Below are 20006 nucleotides of genomic sequence, written 5' to 3' on the forward strand. Positions count from 1 at the left end.
TGAGCATATTTCCAAAGCGGTATGAAGTTGTTATACCTTCCCAGTAACTTCAACGAATTGTACCCACGTACTGGTGTTTTCGGCATCATAAATGTCGCACATACTCAGCTCGTGTAATGAAACTGACGAACTTACTCTTTCCACTGTTATGCGGCTATTTTCTGTACGTCTTGTCGTTCTAGTGTACTCATCTTCTGAAGCCTTAGAGGTACGAGTGAATAACTGTGTAGTCGACGGAGAGTGGTTTAGCTTCTGCAGAAACATATGTGGACGAATAAATAACACTATGTCGAGTTCCGAGTGAAACTTACGACGAAAAGATTACAGTGGCAAGAGCTAGGTGTATGTACGAGCTGTTGCAGCACCCTCGGCAGTGTGGCAAGAGAGGTACGGGGAGGGGACAGGAGTGGACACGGGGTACGGGGTCTGGCGTGGGCTCCCTCAGCGCGCGGTCTTGGCGCTGGCGCCGCGGCGCAGCACGTCCGTCGGCAGTCAGCTGTCGAGCTGGCGGCTGCCGTAGGAGACGAGCGGCAGCGGCAGCTGCAGCGGCAGCGGCGCCGGGATGCGGCTGCCCTTGGAGTCCTTGCGCGGGCTGGGCCCCACGGCCGCCCCCAGGTCGCCCCCGCACACGGAGGCGGCGCGGCGCGGGAGGCTGCCGTTGCCGTGCACCCACGCCGACGTCAGGTCCAGCTCCTCGGAGGGCGGCCGCGCCGCGCCGGCGTCCGCATCCGCGTCGGCGGCGTCGCCCACCAGGTCGGCGTACTGCCGGATGATCTGGCGCATCTTGTTCAGCACCGTCACGTCGTTGTCCAGCTCCTTCACCGACAGCACCTGCCGGCAGCGGCACAACGTGAAACGGCGCGAAAGGCAGCTGCGAGCTGCGAGAAAATACGTGGAACATACAGGGTTGACAATGTTGACCGGAATACTCTCTTTCTAATTCTGAAGGTGGCTGTTGTTGTTCTGATCTTCAGTCCTGAGACTGGTTTGATGCAGCTCTCCGTGCTAATCTATCCTGTGCAAGCTTCTTCATCTCCCAGTACCTACTGCAGCCTACATCCTTCTGAATCTGCTTAGTGTATTCATCTCTCGGTCTCCCACCCTCCGCGCTGCCCTCCAGTACCAAATTGGTGATCCCTTGATGCCTCAGAACATGTCCTACCAATCGATCCCTTCCTCTAGTCGAGCTGTGCCCCAAACTCCTCTTCTCCCCAATTCTATTCAATACCTCCTCATTAGTTATGTGATCTACCCATCTAATCTTCAGCACTCTTCTGTGGCACCACATTTCGAAAGCTTCTATTCTCTTCTTGTCTAAACTATTTATCGTCCAACTTTCACTTCCATACATGGCTACACTCCATACAAATACTTTCAGAAACGACTTCCTGACACTTAAATCAATACTCGATGTTAACAAATTTCTCTTCTTCAGAAACGCTTTCCTTGCCATTGCCTGTCTACATTTTATATCCTCTCCATCATCAATTCTTTTGGTCCCCAAATAGCAAAACTCCTTTACTACTTTAAGTGTCCCACTTCCTAATCTAATTCCCTTAGCATCACCTGACTTCATTCGACTACATTCCATTCTTATCGTTTTGCTTTTGTTGAGGCAGGGGTCACAAATACAGGGAGCGGAAAGCTATTTACAATTTGTACAGAAACCAGATGGCAGTTACAAGAGTCGAGCGACATGAAAGGGAAGCAGTGGTTGAGAAGGGAGTGACACAGGGTTCTAGCCTATTACAATCCACGGGGAAGAAATTAAAACTTTAAGATTTTCCGACGACATTGTAATTCTGTCAGAGACAGCAAAGGACCTGGAAGAGCAGCTGAACGGAATGGCCAGTGTTTTGAAAGGAGGATATAAGATGAATATAACAAAAGCAAAACGAGGATAATGGAATGTAGTCGAAATAAATCAGGTGATAATGAGGGAATTAGATTAGGATATGAGACACTTAAAGTAGTTAATGAATTTTGTTGTTTGGGGAGTAAAATCAATGATGATGGTCGAAGTAGAGAGGATCTAAAGTGTACACTGGCTCTGCTAAGGAAAGCGTTTCCGAAGAAGAGAAATTTGTGAACATTGAATTCTGGAAGTATTTGTATCGACTGCAGCCGTGTATGGAAGTGAAACATGGACAAGTTTAAACAAGGTGAGAATAGAAGCTTTCGAAATGTGGTGCTACAGAATAATGCTGAAGATTAGATGGGTAGATCACGTAACTAATGAGAAGGTACTGAACAGAATTGGGAAGAAGAGGAATTTGTGGTATAACTTGACTAGAAGAAGGTTCAAATGGCTTTAACCACTATGATACTTACCATCTGAGGTCATCTGTCCCCTAGAACTACTTAAACCTAACTAACCTAAGGACATCAGACACATCCATGCCCGAGACACGATTCGAACCTGCTACCGTAGCAGCAGCACACTTCCGGACTGAAGCGCCTAGAACCGCTCGGCCACAGCGGCCGACCTAGAACAAGTGGTCGGTTGGTAGGACACCTTCTGAGGCATCAAGGGATCACCGGAGGGAAGCGTGGAGGGAAAAATCGTAAGGGAGACCAAGAGATGAATACACTGAGCAGATTCAGAAGTACGTAGGTAGCAGTATTTATTCTGAGATGAAGAGGCTTGCACAATATAGAGTACATGCAGAGCTGCATCAAACCAGTCTCTGGACTGAAGGCCACAACATTCTAAATGATGGACCCATTTTCAAAACTTCGTATGCATTCGAGTAAAAATCCAAGATGAACAAGCTTTATGCCAATGAAAAGAGCAAGTTTCAAACTTTTTTTCACAGCGTTTGATATCAATTTAACGGTCCTCCCCTTCTGATGTTACACGTGGTCAACCCTGCCCAGGTCTTCGGGATACAGTTTTGGTCTGTATAAACTGTCACCACATCCCAGAAACAACAGAACGATTCACATTAAGCCATTAGGCCAAATCAGTTTGCGACTGTCCTGTTAGAGGACTGAGGACCTCAGAAGTTAAGTCCCATAGTGCTCAGAGTCATTTCACTGTCCTGCTTGCTTTCTTTCTGTGGCCCTCCACCGCAAAGAGTCTGGTAGGTATCTTCTCTGTGCCACACTGCACGGTCTGCGACTCAGTACACAGCGATTGTGATGTGGGGCTACCCGGAAAACACTACCTCGTTTCACAGATGCCCTGCCGTCATTGTTGGCATGGTTGTCCGTTGACCTGAATATCATCTTCCGTGCACAACACGATCGTACGGACATCTGTTGACAGTATGTATGATAATGTCGTGAACTAGACAAGGGACGGGGAAATAGCGGCTTGTTGCTTTTATTTTAGACATCAGTGTAGAAATACGATTTATGAAAAGAACATCTCAGTTACTCACCCATTATGTCAATAGGCCTGGGAAGTACTATTGCAGCATGAAAATATCAATTAAATATGTAGGATGGTGTTAGATGAATATTTAAACCACCTTATAAAATGGTGAGAAGTGGGATTAAAATTTAGGGTCAAACGTGACACCTTCCATGCGGCTGCGGAAGCATCGCAGACAGCTTGTACGGAGTAGCTTCCACTCAGTGCACACTGCAAATTCGCTGCCGCTGTTCATCCACGTGGTGTGCCTATGCTAACTGTGCAAGCGAATGTGTCAATAGACTGAGGTAGTGTCGATAAGTTTCGACAACTTCTGCCAAGCTGTACAAAGTTTGTTCATCCCTTCTTTCCCGTACACAACAGCCGCGTGAAGGGCATGTGAATCAGGCATGTGCTTATGGTGGTTTAGCACACATTATGGATTGTGAGTACTGAAAAAAAATTGTAAAATGCCATGAGATGTTTTGTGATCTGATTTATGAAAAAGTAAGAAACACAAATGCTTAGAAAAATACTTGACATACGTTTGAATGATGCTCGAAATCATGTACAGCCAATGAGAATGCACAGTCTACGTAACCCACCAGACAAATATCCTCCAGCTTTCTTTAAAAATCGTAAAATTCGAAGTTAAACACCGAACTTCAAATTCTCAATCATCACTTCATCTGTTCTACGTGATTTTTGGCATCATTCAAAGATGCATCAATTGCTTCTCTACATATTTTATTCCTTACTTTCACACATTTCACAGTTTTTTGAGCCCTTTTTATTTCAGAATTTGCTAATTAAATATCACACCAATGTAACTTTTTTATGTGCAAAACACCTTGCTTTAAAGAGATAAAGTTTTTAACAATTCATTTGCATAGCTAGCAGTAGCTGTTCGAGAAACATTTCAATTTGCCCTCAAATCAATAATTATCCCGCTTAATTTCAACCAATTAAATCCCTTTGTCCAAAACTAGACATAACTCTCGTCAGTTTGTTACTCATTTGTTCGCTTCCCACTCTACGGTCGGTTATGAAAACTCGGAAAAAGTCAATTCTATAATTTCTAGGCAGTCTTGTTTTCGCTCCGCTCAAACATTTGAAGAAAAATGAGGAAGGTAATGAGGACTAGCAAAATTAGACTAACGATAAACTTAGGATCGAACGTGAGACACATGAAGTAGACAAGAAGGAATTCATCTACCTTGGAAGCAAAATAACATACGATTGACAAAGTAAGGAGGGCACAAAATACACACTAGCACAGGAAAAGAGCGCATTCCTGCCCAAAAGGAGTCTACCTACAATCAAACACTGGCATTAATTTGAGAAATAAATTTCCGAGGATGTATGTCTGAAGCAAAGCATTGTTCGGTAGTGAATACTGGATTGTAGGAGAATCGAAGGTAATAGGAGTTTTTGAGATGTGGTGCAATAGAAGGATGTTGAAAATTAGGAGGACTGATAAAATTAAGAATGAGGATGTTCTTCGAAGAATCGACGAGCGAGGAAAGGCACAAATGGAAGACACTGACAAGAAGAATGTGTAGGATGAGAGGGCACTTGTTTAGACATCGGAAATAATGTCAGTGGTGCTAGAGGGAGATGTACAGGGTACAGACTGTAAGGGAGCCAAGAGACTGGAATATGATTAACAAAATAACTAGGGGTGTTGGGTGTGAGTGCTCCACAGAGATGGAGAGGTTGGCCAAGAGAGGAAGCGGTGGTGGGCTCCCTCAGACCAGTCAGAAGACTGACGACCTACACCCGAAGGATTCGTCCATTAAATGTGAGTCAGGTGTCTTCCTTCCCCATATCCAGGATCTTGAGGTCGTTCCATCTCAAATCGCACAGGAGAGCTACCCTATATACTTGAAGGCTGCGATAGTTTCACTATCTAATCGCTGACCGGACGGTCTCTGTGTAGTTTCCTAACGATGGCTTCCATTTGCATACAACTGCGTCGTCCTAGAATAGCCTCGTACGCTTACCGACGTTAGCTCATCTACATCTACATGGATACTCTGCAAATCACATTTAAGTGCCTGGCAGAGGGTTCATCGAACCACCTTCACAATTCTCTATTACTCCAATCTCGTATAGCGCGCGGAAAGAATGAACACCTATATCTATCCGTACGAGCTCTGATTTCCCTTATTTTATCTTGGTGATCGTTCCTCCCTGTTTAAGTAGGTGTAAACAAAATATTTTCGCATTCGGAGGAGAAAGTTGGTGATTGGAATTTCATGAGAAGATTCCGTCGCAACGAAAAACGCCTTTCTTCTAATGATGTCAAGCCCAAATCCTGTATCATTTCTGTGACACTCTGTCCCATATTTCGCGATAATAGAAAACGTGCTGCCTTTCTTTGAACTTTTTCGATGTACTCTGCCAGTCCTATCTGGTAAGGATCCCACACCGGCCAGCAGTATTCTAAAAGAGGACGGACAAGCGTAGGGTAGGCAGTCTCCTTAGTAGGTCTGTTACATTTTCTTAAGTGTCCTGCCAATAAAATGCAGTCTTTGGTTAGCCTCCCCCACAACATTTTCTATGTGTTCCTTCCAATTTAAGTTGTTCGTAATTGTAATACCTAGGTATTTAGTTGAATTTACGGCTTTTAGATTAGACTGATTTATCGTGTAACAAAAGTTTAACGAGTTCCTTTTAGCACTCATGTGGATGACCTCACACTTTTCGTTATTTAAGGTCAACTGCCACTTTTCGCACCATTCCGATATTTGTTCTAAATCGTTTTGCAATTTGTTTTGATCTTCTGATGACTTAGTCGATAAACGACAGCGTCATCTGCAAATAACCGAAGACGGCTGTTCTGATTGTGTCCCAAATCGTTTATATAGATAATGAACAGCAAAGGGTGTATAACACTATCTTGGGGAATGCCAGAAATTACTTCTGCTTTACTCGATGACTTTCCACTAATTACTACGAACCTCTCTGACAGGAAATCACAGATCCAGTCACATAACTGAGACGATATTACATAAGCACGCAATTTCATTACGAGCCGCTTGTGTGGTACAGTGTCAAAAGCGTACCGGAAATCCAGAAATATGGAATCGATCTGAAATCCCTTGTCAATAGCACACAGCATTTCATGTGAATAAAGAGTTTTCACAAGAACGATGTTTCCTAAAACCCTGTTGACTGTGTGTCAATAGACCGTTTTCTTCGAGGTAATTCATTATGTTCGAACACAATATATGTTACAGAATCCTGCTGCACATCAACGTTAACGATATGGGCCTGTGCTTTAGTGGCTTACTCCTACTACCTTTCTTGAATATTGGTGCGACTTGTGCAACTTTCCAGTCTTTGGGTACGGTTGTATATGATCGTTAAGTATGGAGCTAATGCATCAGCATACTCCGAAAGGAACCTAATTGGTATACATTCTGAACCAGAAGACTTGTTGCCATGTACAAGCACAGCACATGAAAAAAAGGAGTCAGCCCCAGGAGACGTCACGCTAATACCGGGACACCACCTCCGGCACTGACAATGTCCTCAGTCCTACGAGGACGCCAGTCTGCAAGTAACTTCGGCTATGTCAAACGCACCTGAAGCAAGTCGTCGACGATCAGTTCCTGTAGAGGTTCAGATTCTAGGATGTTCACTGCCACATTTCACCTGCTGTTCCAAATGGTCAGAGGCTTTTACTGCGGGAATGAGAGCGGGTGATTTAGGAGGCCAGTCGTGGCGCCGGGCTGCTCGTCAAAATAGGCCCCCTCTCATCTGAGAAGACCAGAGTGTCAACAACAGCACACTCATCACGAAGATCTAGGTGCCAGGGCAACAACAGCCCACCGACAATATTGAAATAAACATACTGTTTCATGTTCATGGTAACCCCAATGTGTGAGCCCAAGTCTTTTACGAAAAACACCTCCAATACATCACACAACTATCTCTGGCCTGAACTGCACACCACGCACGCTGCGGTTTGAACGCCCGTCGGACTGCTGTATTTGGAAACAGGCAGCCGCTGTCAGCAATGGCCCTCTGCGTTGTACCCCACTTCAAGTGTGCGCTGTATGCAGTTCTTTTCGCAATGTTCGCTGGAAAACTGACAGATGACAGACGACAGCGGCAGTTACTGCCGCATCCGTGGGTTTGGATATTTTTGCGAGCACAGTTCTTACGCTGTATTACACGGCCGCGGATAGTACGTTGGAAAGCCTGCGTTGATACGCCAAGCCAGCGAATCAAGGAACTTCATTCCCGGTGTAGTCACGCGCTACCCGACCACTACAGCTCCTTTATGACATTCCGTCACGCCTCCAGTTCTACGGCACTCACTCCAAACAACCGACTGCGACATTGCAAGAACCCCGAACTTGTACTAAATCTCAAGAAGTGTCTCAGTTTACCCAATGAAACTTCCTGGCAGATTAAAACTGTGTGCCGGACCGGGACTCGAACTAAGTCCCTAGTGCGAGTCTCGGTCGGGCACACAGTTTTAATCTGCCAGGAAGTTTCATATCAGCGCACACTCAGCTGTAGAGTAAAAATCTCATTCTGGAAACATCCCCCAGGCTGTGGATAAGCCATCTCTCCGCAATATCCTTTCTTTCAGAAGTGCTAGTTCTGCAAGGTTCGCAGGAGAGCTTCTGTAAAGTATGGAAGGTAGGAGACGAGGTACTGGCAGAAGTAAAGCTGTGAGGACGGGGCGTGAGTCGTGCTTGGGTTGCTCAGTTGGTAGAGCACTTGCCCACGAAAGGCAAAGGTCCCGAGTTCGAGTCTCGGTCCGGCACACAGTTTTAATCTGTCAGGAAGTTTCATGTAAGCGCACACTCTGCTGCAAAGTGAAAATCTCATTCTGGTTACCCAATGAGTCCGAACAGGATGGTATAAGAGGCGTAGAGTATGACATGTGCTTTCCCATCCATGTTTCGCGGAAATTAAGACAATACGTCCTTGGATTATATCGTCATGTAAGATTATTTCTACCTGTTCTGCCGAGAAGCTCATGCGGTTTGTGTCTGTAGCAGAAGTAGCATCAGCGCCATCTGGTTCTCTGTAAACTGCAATCCTACTCCTCTGATTCTAAGTGATGAAGTTGGAAGCTATAATATTCGAAATAACGTTCTAAATGGATTCTATCGTGATCTATTTATTTACTAACGACCATAAACTGATAAATACGCCAAATTAATAATGAATAAGTGAAAACTATCAATTTCCTGACGACAGAACTAGGTCGGACCCTATAGGCGACTGACGACTATGGCGCGCAGCCTGTACCTCGTACTTTCGCAGCCGTTTGTACATTTTCGTTAGCTTAACCATTACTTATTTGTTTATTAAGATGATCGATTTCTGGTGTTATAATATTGTTGTAAGAAAGTGCTTACGACCTGTAGGTTTCTCGAAATATCTGTATTCGAAAAAGGGACTTCTATAAGTAATTATTTTTTAAACACTATTATTTGCTTCGCACCAGAATAACTATAGTTGGTAACATCAGTGTCATAGGAGGATATAAAATTTCTCAACGCACTCTTGGCACACGCGCATTCTTAATTTGATCTGATATTTCGACTGTGTTTCAGTCGTGAGTTGAGCTATTACTATACGGACGCCATAGTTTCATTTCTGTGAAAGTGTCGTTTTACTTGCGCACACACGTCATCCATATCGTCTCACAGGAGGACATTACTGTAAAGTAAGAATTTTCCTGCGTATGATAGACGAATATTACTTTAAACGAGTACGTTCTTTTTGTGATGTGTTCAAAATGGTTCAAATGGCTCTGAGCACTATGGGACTTAACATCTGAGGTGATCAGTCCCCTAGGACTTAGAACTACTTAAACCTAACTAACCTAAGGACAACACACACATCCATGCCAGAGGCAGGATTCGAACCTGCTACCGTAGCAGCAGCGCGGTTCCGGACTGAAGCGCCTGGAACCGCTCGGCCACTCCGGCCGGCTTTGTGATCCTTACTTTACAAATACCTCTTTATTTATAGATGAGAACTGGTTGGTGGATACCTGGTGTGATACGTGAAGCGAAAGAGTTGTGCAGATGGCTTCAGAGCAGTTCGAGGACAGCGATGACGACTATCATTCAGACGATTCTTACGTTGCTGAACATCGCCTGTCAGATTCAGACCACGACAGTGACTCTGAGGTACATGTGAATGATGTTCTCAACTCGTCCGAGAATGAGCACGTCAGCGATGCCATTGTTCAGGACAGGCCAAATGATGACATCGAAACTGATGTCTTACCATGGCAAAATGAAGTGTTTCACTTGGAGTTCCGGAGCGCCCATTTGCGGCGCTAAGACACCACACAAAAATATAATAAGAATTAGATTGTCGTCATGGTTAGCCCCTGCTGGTCAGTTACGCAACGATCCAGGCCCAGAAGAAGTATGGCGTTTGTTTTTCGACAGTGAGATTTTCGATGAGATCGTAGTTCTTACCAACTGAAAACTGCAAGTTATAAGGAATAAATTAAAGAATTCTTCCTCTTCCAGCTATAAAGCTGCAGACAAAACTGAAATTGAGGCGCTAATTGGTTTGATGGTTCTATGTTTCATTTTCAAGTCTGGGTATAAAAAACTGGTATCACGTTTTGCAAACGACTCTACCGAATGTCCCATTTTTCGTGCAACCATGTCTCCGAAACGATGTGAATTTTTACTGGTGGCTCTCAGATTTGATGATGCATCTACTCGCGAACAAAGAAAAAGAGATGACCCTGTGGCGGCTGTGTCCAACATTTTCAACATCTCTATTCGTGTCAGAAGGTATACTCCGTTGGAACTCATGCTTCTGTTGATGACACTCTACTCCCATTTTGAGACAGATGCCAATTCAGAATACATGCGCCGAAGAAACCTGCTGAATATACCATAAAGGTCATGTGCCTCACAGATGCACAGTCATCATGTTTGTACAGAGAGTAACAAAAATGTACTACACACATTACAGGAAACATTCGTCACACATAGATGAAGAAGTTATTGTACATGAACATGGGTCTGAAAACGCTTTGTTTTCATGTTACAGCCCATTTTCTTCAATTCATTAATCATGGGAAACACACAGGAACAGAATGCACCAGCATATCATGTGCTACTCCTTCTCACAGGAGGTGTTCAGTATGTCCTCCATGGACACTGATAGATGCGTCACCTCACTGTCGTAGAGAATCTCGGTTGCTCTAATGTATCCCGGGACTACTGCACATGGTTTTTCAGCCTTCCATAATAAGGGCATGGATTCTCTGAACACCTTATACTGTGATTCTATATACCAGAGTTTTCAAATGCCCCCCTACCCCCCTGCCCACAAATAAAAGGCCAGTGTGTTTAGGTCCGGAGATCGTGGAGGCCAGGCAATTGGTCCATCTATACCTACCCATCTGTCACCGAAGCTGTTATTTATAAGCCAATGGACAGTGACAGTAAAATGAGGAGGTGCACTATCGTGCACGAGAAACAAGTTTTGTCACACAGTAAAAGGCACATGTGCAACAGATCAGGTAGAACGTTCTCTACGAAACTATAATAACTTTGTCCATTGAGTCTGTGTGAAAGAAAGTGAGGGCCTATCAAACAGTCACCAACAATGTTGGCGCCAAGACTGACAGAAAATCTCTGTTGATGACTTGCTTCAACAGTTGTGTGAGGATTCGCACCTGCCCATACATACGGATTGTCAAAATTAACAATGTGATCTCGTTGAAACTACGCATCCCTGAACAGTACCGTTGCACTAAAATTAGGGTTGACACTTTGCCAAATAAACAATTCGCATAAGAGTACCCGCGGAGGAACATCAGCTGCTGGTAGTGCCTGCACACGCCACAAATGGTATGGATACAGCTGGTTCTCGTGTAACACTCGCCAGAAAGTCATGTGGTCAACACAAACCCGCGTTCATATAACTTCTTCATCAACCTGTAAGGAATGGTCCCGCAATTTGTGCCGCACATTTTTGTCACATCCTGTGTAATGCTTATATTTATTTGGGAAAAGCTAGTGATGGAGCAACACTATCAGAAGAAGATAAAAAATTCCAAGAGTCGGCTCTGTGTGTGATTCGTCTTTCCAAATGTACAGCTGGAACAAACAGGAATATCACAGCATACAATTTGTCTTCCTCCACTCAACTGTGTAAGGAGCTGCTGAAACACACTAAAATCCAACAAAAGAGAAGTTCCAAAAGAGTATCTTCCCGACCCAAAGAAAGAAGTGGGCTCCAGTGTTTATGGGTCCAGTAAACATCTTACACTACTGTCTTTTGTTCCAAAAAATCTAAGGCAATTATAATGCTTTCTTCTACTCTGTGTTTACCGATGAAAACAAAAAAATGGCTCTGAGCACTATGGGACTTAACATTTGTGGTCATCAGTCCCCTAGAACTTAGAACTACTTAAACCTAACTAACCTAAGGACATCACAGACATCCATGCCCGAGGCAGGATTCGAACCTGCGACCGTAGCGGCCACGCGGTTCCAGACTTAAGCGCCTAGAACCGCACGGCCACATCGGCCGCCCGATGAAAACAGCAACAAAACAGAACTTACTGATTTCTACAATGCCACGAAATCTGGCGTAGAAGCTCTAGACTGGCTAGACATGAAGTGCAGCAACTGTTCAGCTAATCGGCGAACGAGAAGTTGGACACTGGCAATATTTCACTTTCTATTTGAGCTGCGAGAATGCCTATGTTACGCATTTATGTAAGGGTACAATGTCAAGATTTGAGCTCACGAAAAGCATAGGAATGAGATTAATCAGAAGACATATACAGAGAATGCTTCAGATTCCAAACTTACCGCATGAACACAGGAAAACTACTTCATATATACTGGGTGGAGAAGAGCAAGATGGTAATCCAACAAAAAGAGAAAGAAGCGACAAGCTAGAAAAGAGAAAAACCTGACGTTACTGTCCTTACACACATAACAGAATGACGGCATACAAGCGAGTGAAATGTGAAAAACCCGGTTGCTTACCGTGTTCCATGGAAAATATGTGCATCAAATTTGTAGCTTTTTCTTTGCTTCCAACAGTGTGTGAAACGTGATAAACCCAGTTGCTTACAGTGATCCATGAGAACAGGTAAAATATGTGAAGAAACTTTTTCTTTCTCTTTACTTCTATATGCAACGTGGGGCAAATAAAGGTGGCCTGGATGAGTGCATACGATTGGACGTGATTGTTTGCATATTGTGCATATCCTAAAGCATCGACTGCACTCCGACCAGCGCAGCGCCGCGAAACGGCATCAAGAAGGCGCTGACCGTGCGTCAGCGGAAAGAGCGGGCAGCGGCACACTTGCAGGCAGACACAGTTCAGAGCCCCCTGCGCTGGTTCGGTCACAGACTTCGAGAGCATCAGTACCGAGTAATAGAAAGACACAAGCTGAGACACGGTCGCGAATTGAACAGCGACCCGAATATACGAGTGGTGGTCACAAATTATTTGTCATCAGACTACCGGTTTCGGTTTATAATGACCATCTTCAGATCTGTTTTACACAAAGATGTCCTAATACACTGTAGCCATTGTGGCATCGTCGACTGCTAATGTTTTTAGCTGTAGTGGGATCGTCAAATGCTGATGTGTTTAGCACTGGACGATGTCACTTTGGCTCCAGTAGATCTCCAGTCGATCTGAAATGGTCACTATAGACCGAAACCGGTGGTCTGATGACAAAACGTTTGTGACCACAGACGTGAACTAAAGAAAATTTGTAATAAGAAGACGATTTTTAGCCTGTCTCATGCGAGGAGATACAAGAAGTTAAGTTTCAATAACTCTTAAAGTGTTTTGTATAGATGATTTTGCATTCCTGCCGCCAACCATCGCAGCTTCTCTCCTTCTTTGTTTGCGTCGGCACTGACTCCCACAGCAGCCGTGGATTCCAGAACCAACACTGCCTTCGCTCTTCGCCGCTCCGTCACAGCGCGTCACTAATATTTATCTCTTTTGTTTCAGAGGCGCGTTGCTACTAATTGTGTTTTCTTGCAGACTCACTGCAACGCTTTCGCTAATTGTGTATCATTACTTTGTTGCGGCGCTCCTCTCATTAAAATCGCCTCTAACCCGCCTCCTGCACCACCTGTTGCTGGGTTTGGTCTAACGCAGTTTATTCGGATTCAGGACCAACAGACGTCGCCTTTGATGTCCGCAGTCGAGCAGCTCATTAATGCACAAGCCGCTGCTTCATCGACTCCGCCACAACAGCCAGCCACATCTATGGCACTGCCGACGTGCATTCGCTGTTCCGAACTTTCGATGAGCAACAAGAGGAATGGAATGAGTACTACGCTCAGTTCGACGCTCATTGTGTTTCGCTTGAAGTGCAAGGTACAGTGAAACTTTCAGCCAACACAGGAGTTTACCTCCTGACTTAGAAGTTATTCCCAACTAGTAGGCCGGAGTAGCTGGTTTTCGAAGAGCTAGTTTCCGCCCTCACTAAGTGTGAGAATCAGCTGTAGGCTGCTGCAGCTCGTTTCAAATTCTTTCGATGGCGGAAAAAGTCAGGACAGACATACCGTCAGTTGGTCACTGAACTTCAGGGTTGACACGACAGTGTCGGTTTCAATGTATCTGTCAACAGGACTATAGTGACGCCATGATTCGTGATGCAATTACGTAAAATGTGGCAGACAGTCGGATTCGTGAACAAATGCTCAAATATTTTAATCCTACTTTGAAACAAGTGTTACAAATTACTGAACATCAGGACTCGTGTCACAGTGCAGTGGAAAACTTCGAAGTAGCTCCCATTTGCAGTCTAACGCAAAGTGACAAACAAGAACGGCCTTGCAATCGACCACTGCGAGCAAATGGGCCACGGCGCCGTGGCTACAGTAAACCAGCGTCAACGTGTGTGTCTTCTGTGAAATCGTGCACCCGCCGCTTTTCCACTCACGAAAGACAAAACTGTCCTTCACGGAACGCGACTTTTGTTTGGGCCAAAGAGTGTCAGGACGCATTCCAGGAACTTAAAAATGCCTTGTTGAATGGCAGATGTCTTGTTTATTTAGATCCCAGTAAGCCTGTGGTTTTGGCAGTGTACGATTCTTCGTACGGAATCGGAGCTGTGCTCTCGCACAGATTTCGCTCACAGCACAGGCCGATTCCCTACGCGTCCAAGTTATTGACCAAGACTCAATGTAACTCTAATACACATGAAAATGGTATCTGTTCTTTCGGACATGTCCGAAAGAACAGATACCATTCGTGACCATGCAGCTCGTTAGAATGAAATTACAATGAAATGAATATCCCTAGCTGCATACAGGCGTTGATATAAGTCAAGGGGGACAGTTGAAAATGTGTGCCCCGACCGGCACTCGAAACCGGGATCTCCTGCTTACATGGCAGACGGTCTATCCGTCTGAGCCACCGAGGAGACAGAGGATAGTGCGTCTGCTGGGACTTATCTCTGGCCCGCTTCCCCTGAGACCCACATTCCCAACATCTCCGAAAGAACAGATACCACCTTCATATATAAGGCTCACCGGCCATTTGATCATCTTTTTCTGTGCGGATGCACAAACAGTGCTCGAACTCTAACGGCAATCGGCGAAAAGCCGCGAGTAATGAGTATAATGGGCAGGGACACTATGAATATAGTGCGGGACAATAAGTTGGGAATGTGGGCCTCACGGGAGGCGTGCCAGAGATAAGACCCTGCAGTCGCACTATCCTCTGTGTCCTCGGTGGCTCAGATGGATAGCCGGCACGGTAGCTCAGCGCGTTCGGTCAGAGAGCTGGTTGGCCTCTGTAATTAAAAAACTGAGTCAAAGGATCAACAACAAACTTGAACGATTGTCATATGACGTCCGCAACGACCAAACACAACGATGAACAACGAACAAAAAAGAAAAAAGAAAGATGGATAGAGCGTCTGCCATGTCATCACGAGATCCCAGGTTCGAGTCCCGGTCAGGGCATACATTTTCAATTGTGCCCGTTGACTTACATCAACGCCTGTATGCATCTAGGGGTATTCATCTCATTGTAATTTCGATGTAACTCGTCGGCTTATTGTTTCATGCCGACACGGTAGCTCAGCGTGTTCGGTCAGAGGGTAATGTGCCCTCTGTAATAAAAAAACCTGAGTTAACAGATCAACAACGAACTTAAATGGATGTCTTATGACGTCCGCCCCGAGCAGATTAAACGAACTAAAGCGAACAAAATGAAAATTTAAAAAAAATTGTTGTGGACTCTTTTAACAAATATCCGTTTGCAATGTCCATTAACTCGACGATGTCGCATAGTACCATTCAAGCTTTGCCATCTATTTTTTGCCTAGAAGGTTTACCTGTAGTGCTGGTTACAGACAACGGACCACAGTTTACGGCCCAGGACTTTGAACAGTTTTATACAGCTAGAGGTATTACTCATCTTACCAGTGCTTCGTTTCACCAGCAGTTGAACGGAGCGAAACGGCATCAAGAGGTTGCTGTGCCGTGCACCAATAGAAACGGCGGCCAGCGCCACGCCTCCAGATTTAACCAGCCGCCCATCGCTGGTCGCCCCGGTTCCGTAGCAGATTTCGAGAGCATAAGTACTGAGTAATATCAAGACGTGACTGAACGTGCCTTTTGTGAGTAGTAATAGTGGATAGATGTTAACGCACGCAGGAGGCAAAAGAAGCTAAGTTTCATTTCATGTTAAATAGTGTTGTGCAGATGATTTTAGATTCCTGCCGCCGGCCAACGCAACTTCTCTCCTTTCTTGTTTGTGTTGGTGCTGACTCCCTCAGTAGCCAACACAACACATATTACTACACCCTGTGATACGCAAACCATGTATACGCCCGCCACGTGATCAACACCAGTTCAGAGGATAGTGCGAGCTGCGTCAGTCTGAGTGGAGCGGTGGAAAGGGGGCGTGGTATTCACAGTGGAGCAGCGGGTGTTCGTTGTGGGCAGTCACGTGACAACAAAGTCGTGCAAACGGTGTGGTCAGTTGTTTGCTGAGAAATATAACGATTCCAAGTGCCAGCAAACAGTGCCATGCAATGCTTAGTCCTAAAACGGTGTCCTTTGAACAAGTGAAAAAACATTCCAAAACGTACCCGCACACGAGGAAAAGTGTCTGCAGTCCACCAGAAAATGCTTCAGAGTCCTACCACATATCCCAGCGCCTGTTGCAAGAGACGGGAATACCTCGACGATCAAGCAGACGAATACTCCACCTGGACCTGTTCTCCAGGCCGCTTTCATTTGTCCCAACCTGTATATCAAAATACCTGAGAAAACCCGTCATATTTACAAACTATTTCATTGGAAACAACAACATTTAATTTTTTGAATGTTTCAAAAGAATAATAAAGTTTATAAACCAATTCATAAAAGACGGATATGTCATTTTTACATACTGTACCGCAAATTATGATTTAAAAGCAATGAAAACATATTTTGAACTGTAATTTATTTTCGATATTCACTAAGTGGCCATAAATTACAAAATTTAGTAATTTTAGGTTCCCAGACGTATGTTACCGTTAGAGCAGATTTTTTACATGTTACCGACTAACGGATAATAAAATTAGATGCTAATAAACCATATTACTTACACTGTGCTGTAGCACATGTCAAAACGTAACAAATACGTGATATGTACGCACATTCCTGTCACAGCACTACACTGCCGTGACTCCTGTATCTACTGTATTCTGGAGCTTACCATGCTCGTCACGTTGTCTTGCAAAAGCCGAGGAATGTCAGTGCTTAAACGTTCTTCTGCCCTCTCATCAAAACATGAGACGCACTCAGTTAAACTGTACGCTACAGGCATCATTGAATGACTCCATGAGTAATGTAATGTCTCTTATTCGATGTGGGTCAGGGTACCTTAATTCAATCAGAGTTAACGGTATGAAGTATTCCATGCCTGGATGGTTGACTTCCAATATAATTAATATAATTACAAACTTTTTATAAGAATAAAAACAATGTTGTTAGTCCTGATGACACGACGATGCGCGTGATGTTTAGGAGCGTAAGGATTATGGTGTTGTCGTCACCTTTGTGAAGGATTTGAGTCAAGGTGAATATTCAGGAGTGTCAAGAGAAGGGATGCAGGTGGTACCGGATGTGCATGATCGCAGGCAAACAATTGATGGAGTCTTGTTTGGAGAAGGAAGAGGTAGGCCAGGGTGTAGCTCGTGGAATGGGTGGACTTCAGAAATAATTTCTGTGCCTGGGAGGAGAGGACAGTTGAAATTTCCCTGGTAACCGACAGAGTGTGTGTAGATGGCAAGGTGGGGTGTAACAGAACGTCAGAGATCTCAACAGTGGGTGACGGGAGGCAGTACTGCAGGGAGTTGGCAATCGATTCTGTGGGGCACGTACACTGAAGCGCCAAAGAAACTGGTACACGTGCCTAATGTCGTGTAGGGCCCCCGCGAGTACGGAGAAGTGCAGTAAAATGATGTGGCATTGACTCGACTTATATCTGAAGTAGTGCTGGAGGAAATTGATGCCGTGAATCCTGCAGGGCTGTCCATCAATCCCTAAGAGTACGAGGGGTGAAGATCTCTTCTGAACAGCACGTTGCCAGGCATCCCAGATATGCTCAATGATGCAGAGTTAAATGTTCAGTCTGCAGCGGCGTGTGTTGTTATGAAACTTCCTGGCAGATTAAAACTGTGTGTCGGGCCGAGACTCGAACTCGGGACCTTTGCCTTCCGCGGGCAAGTGCTCTACCACTGAGCTACCCAAGCACGACTCACGCCCCCTCCTCACAGCTTTACTTCTGCCAGTACCTCGTCTCCTACCTTCCAAACTTTGCAGAAGCTCTCGAGTCTCGGTCCGGCACACAGTTTTAATTTGCCAGTAGGTTTCCTAAGCTCACACACTGCTGTAAAGTGAAAATTTCATTCTGGTAACATCCCCCAGGGGTTAGACACTGGACTCGCATTCGGGAGGACGACGGTTCAATCCCGCGTCCGGCCATCCTGATTTAGGTTTTCCGTGATTTCCCTAAATCGCTCCAGGCAAATGCCGGGATGGTTCCTTTCAAAGGGCACGGCCGACTTCCTTCCCCGTCCTTCTCTAACCCGATGAGACCGATGACCTCGCTGTCTGGTCTCCTTCCCCAAAACAACCAACCAACCAGCCAACACGCCCCAGGCTGTGACTAAGCCATGTCTCCGCAATATCCTTTCTTTTGGGAGTGCTAGTTCTGCAAGATTCGCAGGAGAGCTTCTGTGAAGTTTGGAAGGTAGGAGACGAAGTACTGGTGGAAGTAAAGCTGTGAGGAAGGGTCGTGAGTCGTGTTTGGGTAGCTCAGTTGGTAGAGCACTTGCCCGCGAAAGGCAAAGGTCCCGAGTTCGAGTCTCGGTCTGGCACACAGTTTTAATCTGCCAGGAAGTTTCTTGCTCGATAATGTTCATTTCTGGGGAGTTTGGTGGTCAGCGGAAGTGTTTAAACTCAGAAGAGTGTTCCTGGAGCCACTCTGTAGCAAATCTGGATGTTTGGGGTATCGCATTGTCCTGCTGGAATTGCAGAAGTCCGTCGGAATGAATAATGGACAGGAATGGATGCAGGTGATGAGACAGGATGTGTCCACTGTCGCGGTACACTCGTGAAATGGTTGTACGGGATAAACCCCACTTCATCGCTACCTCTGAGATGCTGTGTCTCATCGCTCGTGCGCTCACTATAGCACCATGCTAAAATTCACTTACATCTTGATAACCTGCCATTGTAGCAACAGTAACTGATGTAACAACTGCGCCAGATACTTGTTGTCTTATACTGGCGTTGCAGACCGCAGCGCCGTATTCTGCCTGTTTACATATCTCCGTATTTGAATACGCACGCCTATACCAGTTTCTTTGCGCTTCAGTGTAGGGCTGGGAAAGCGAGGTAGAGAGCGAGACGCTCGAGGACTCAGAGTGAGCGGCAAGACCGGAGATGGTCGAAAATCCACAGTGGTGTGCGTTGGTGAGTGAGACTCGGCGTGGTGAGCGTACCTGTTCGATTAGCGGCGATATCTTGGTGGGGGAGCCGGACAGGGAGGCGGGCAGGGAGCCCTTGCCGCCCCCAGCGGCGGCGTGCGGCGGCTGCCTGCGCGGGCTGCAGGGGGCGCTGGCGTGCTGGTAGTTGTTGTTGCTGTGGTGCGGGCGGCCGCCGCCGTAGGCGCCCAGGCTGCGCCGCTGCACGGACGACCGGCTGTGGGCAAGCAGGCGCTGCTGTCAGCCAACTAGCCCAGCCTAGCCTACTGCACGGGTCGCCGTTATCGAACTAGAAGCGCCAAGTGGATTGGGGTGTACCGATGTTGTTAACATTTTGCACAAGGACCATAATACCAATATTTGGTGTATTTTTTACAATTTCTACACATTTATTAGTAGCACAAAAGGTGAAAATTTTTCCTTCTATGGATGCAACTCTGAATATGTTGTTAGAGGAACAGTTGCCTTTCAAAGGTAAGCAAGAGTGATGTGAACTGGGAGGCAGCACTTATTGAAATATTGTTTTTCAAAATGTGCCATGGTGGCGCAATTTTCTGTCGAAACCAAACGTTTCGTCCGCTTCCTCAGAGGTGTATTCAGTAGGGGGGGGGAGGGGGGGGGGCTTTCTCGCAGGTCTAATGCACAGTGTGGCTCGCAACTGAGGAAGGGCCTGCT

At 45.6% G+C, this 20006-nt stretch overlaps 1 protein-coding gene and 1 non-coding gene across 2 annotated transcripts in view; both read right to left on the reverse strand.

Annotated features, from left to right (window-relative positions):
• Window positions 1-492: 492 nt before the first annotated feature.
• The window catches only part of LOC126419733 (GAS2-like protein pickled eggs), an 817704-nt gene continuing 798190 nt past the window's right edge, over window positions 493-20006 (reverse strand). Inside the window, exons 12-13 of the mRNA XM_050086911.1 lie at window positions 19350-19548; window positions 493-831 (exon numbers count right to left, since the gene is read on the reverse strand). Of these exons, the coding sequence (XP_049942868.1) occupies window positions 493-831; window positions 19350-19548 (538 nt within the window). The remainder of the gene's footprint in view (window positions 832-19349; window positions 19549-20006) is intronic.
• Trnap-cgg (transfer RNA proline (anticodon CGG)) lies at window positions 18022-18095 on the reverse strand. Its single transcript has one exon. It is a non-coding gene; the product is annotated as a tRNA-Pro (tRNA).

This window comes from Schistocerca serialis, chromosome 9 (genome assembly GCF_023864345.2).
Source record: "Schistocerca serialis cubense isolate TAMUIC-IGC-003099 chromosome 9, iqSchSeri2.2, whole genome shotgun sequence".
Lineage (NCBI taxonomy): Eukaryota > Metazoa > Arthropoda > Insecta > Orthoptera > Acrididae > Schistocerca > Schistocerca serialis.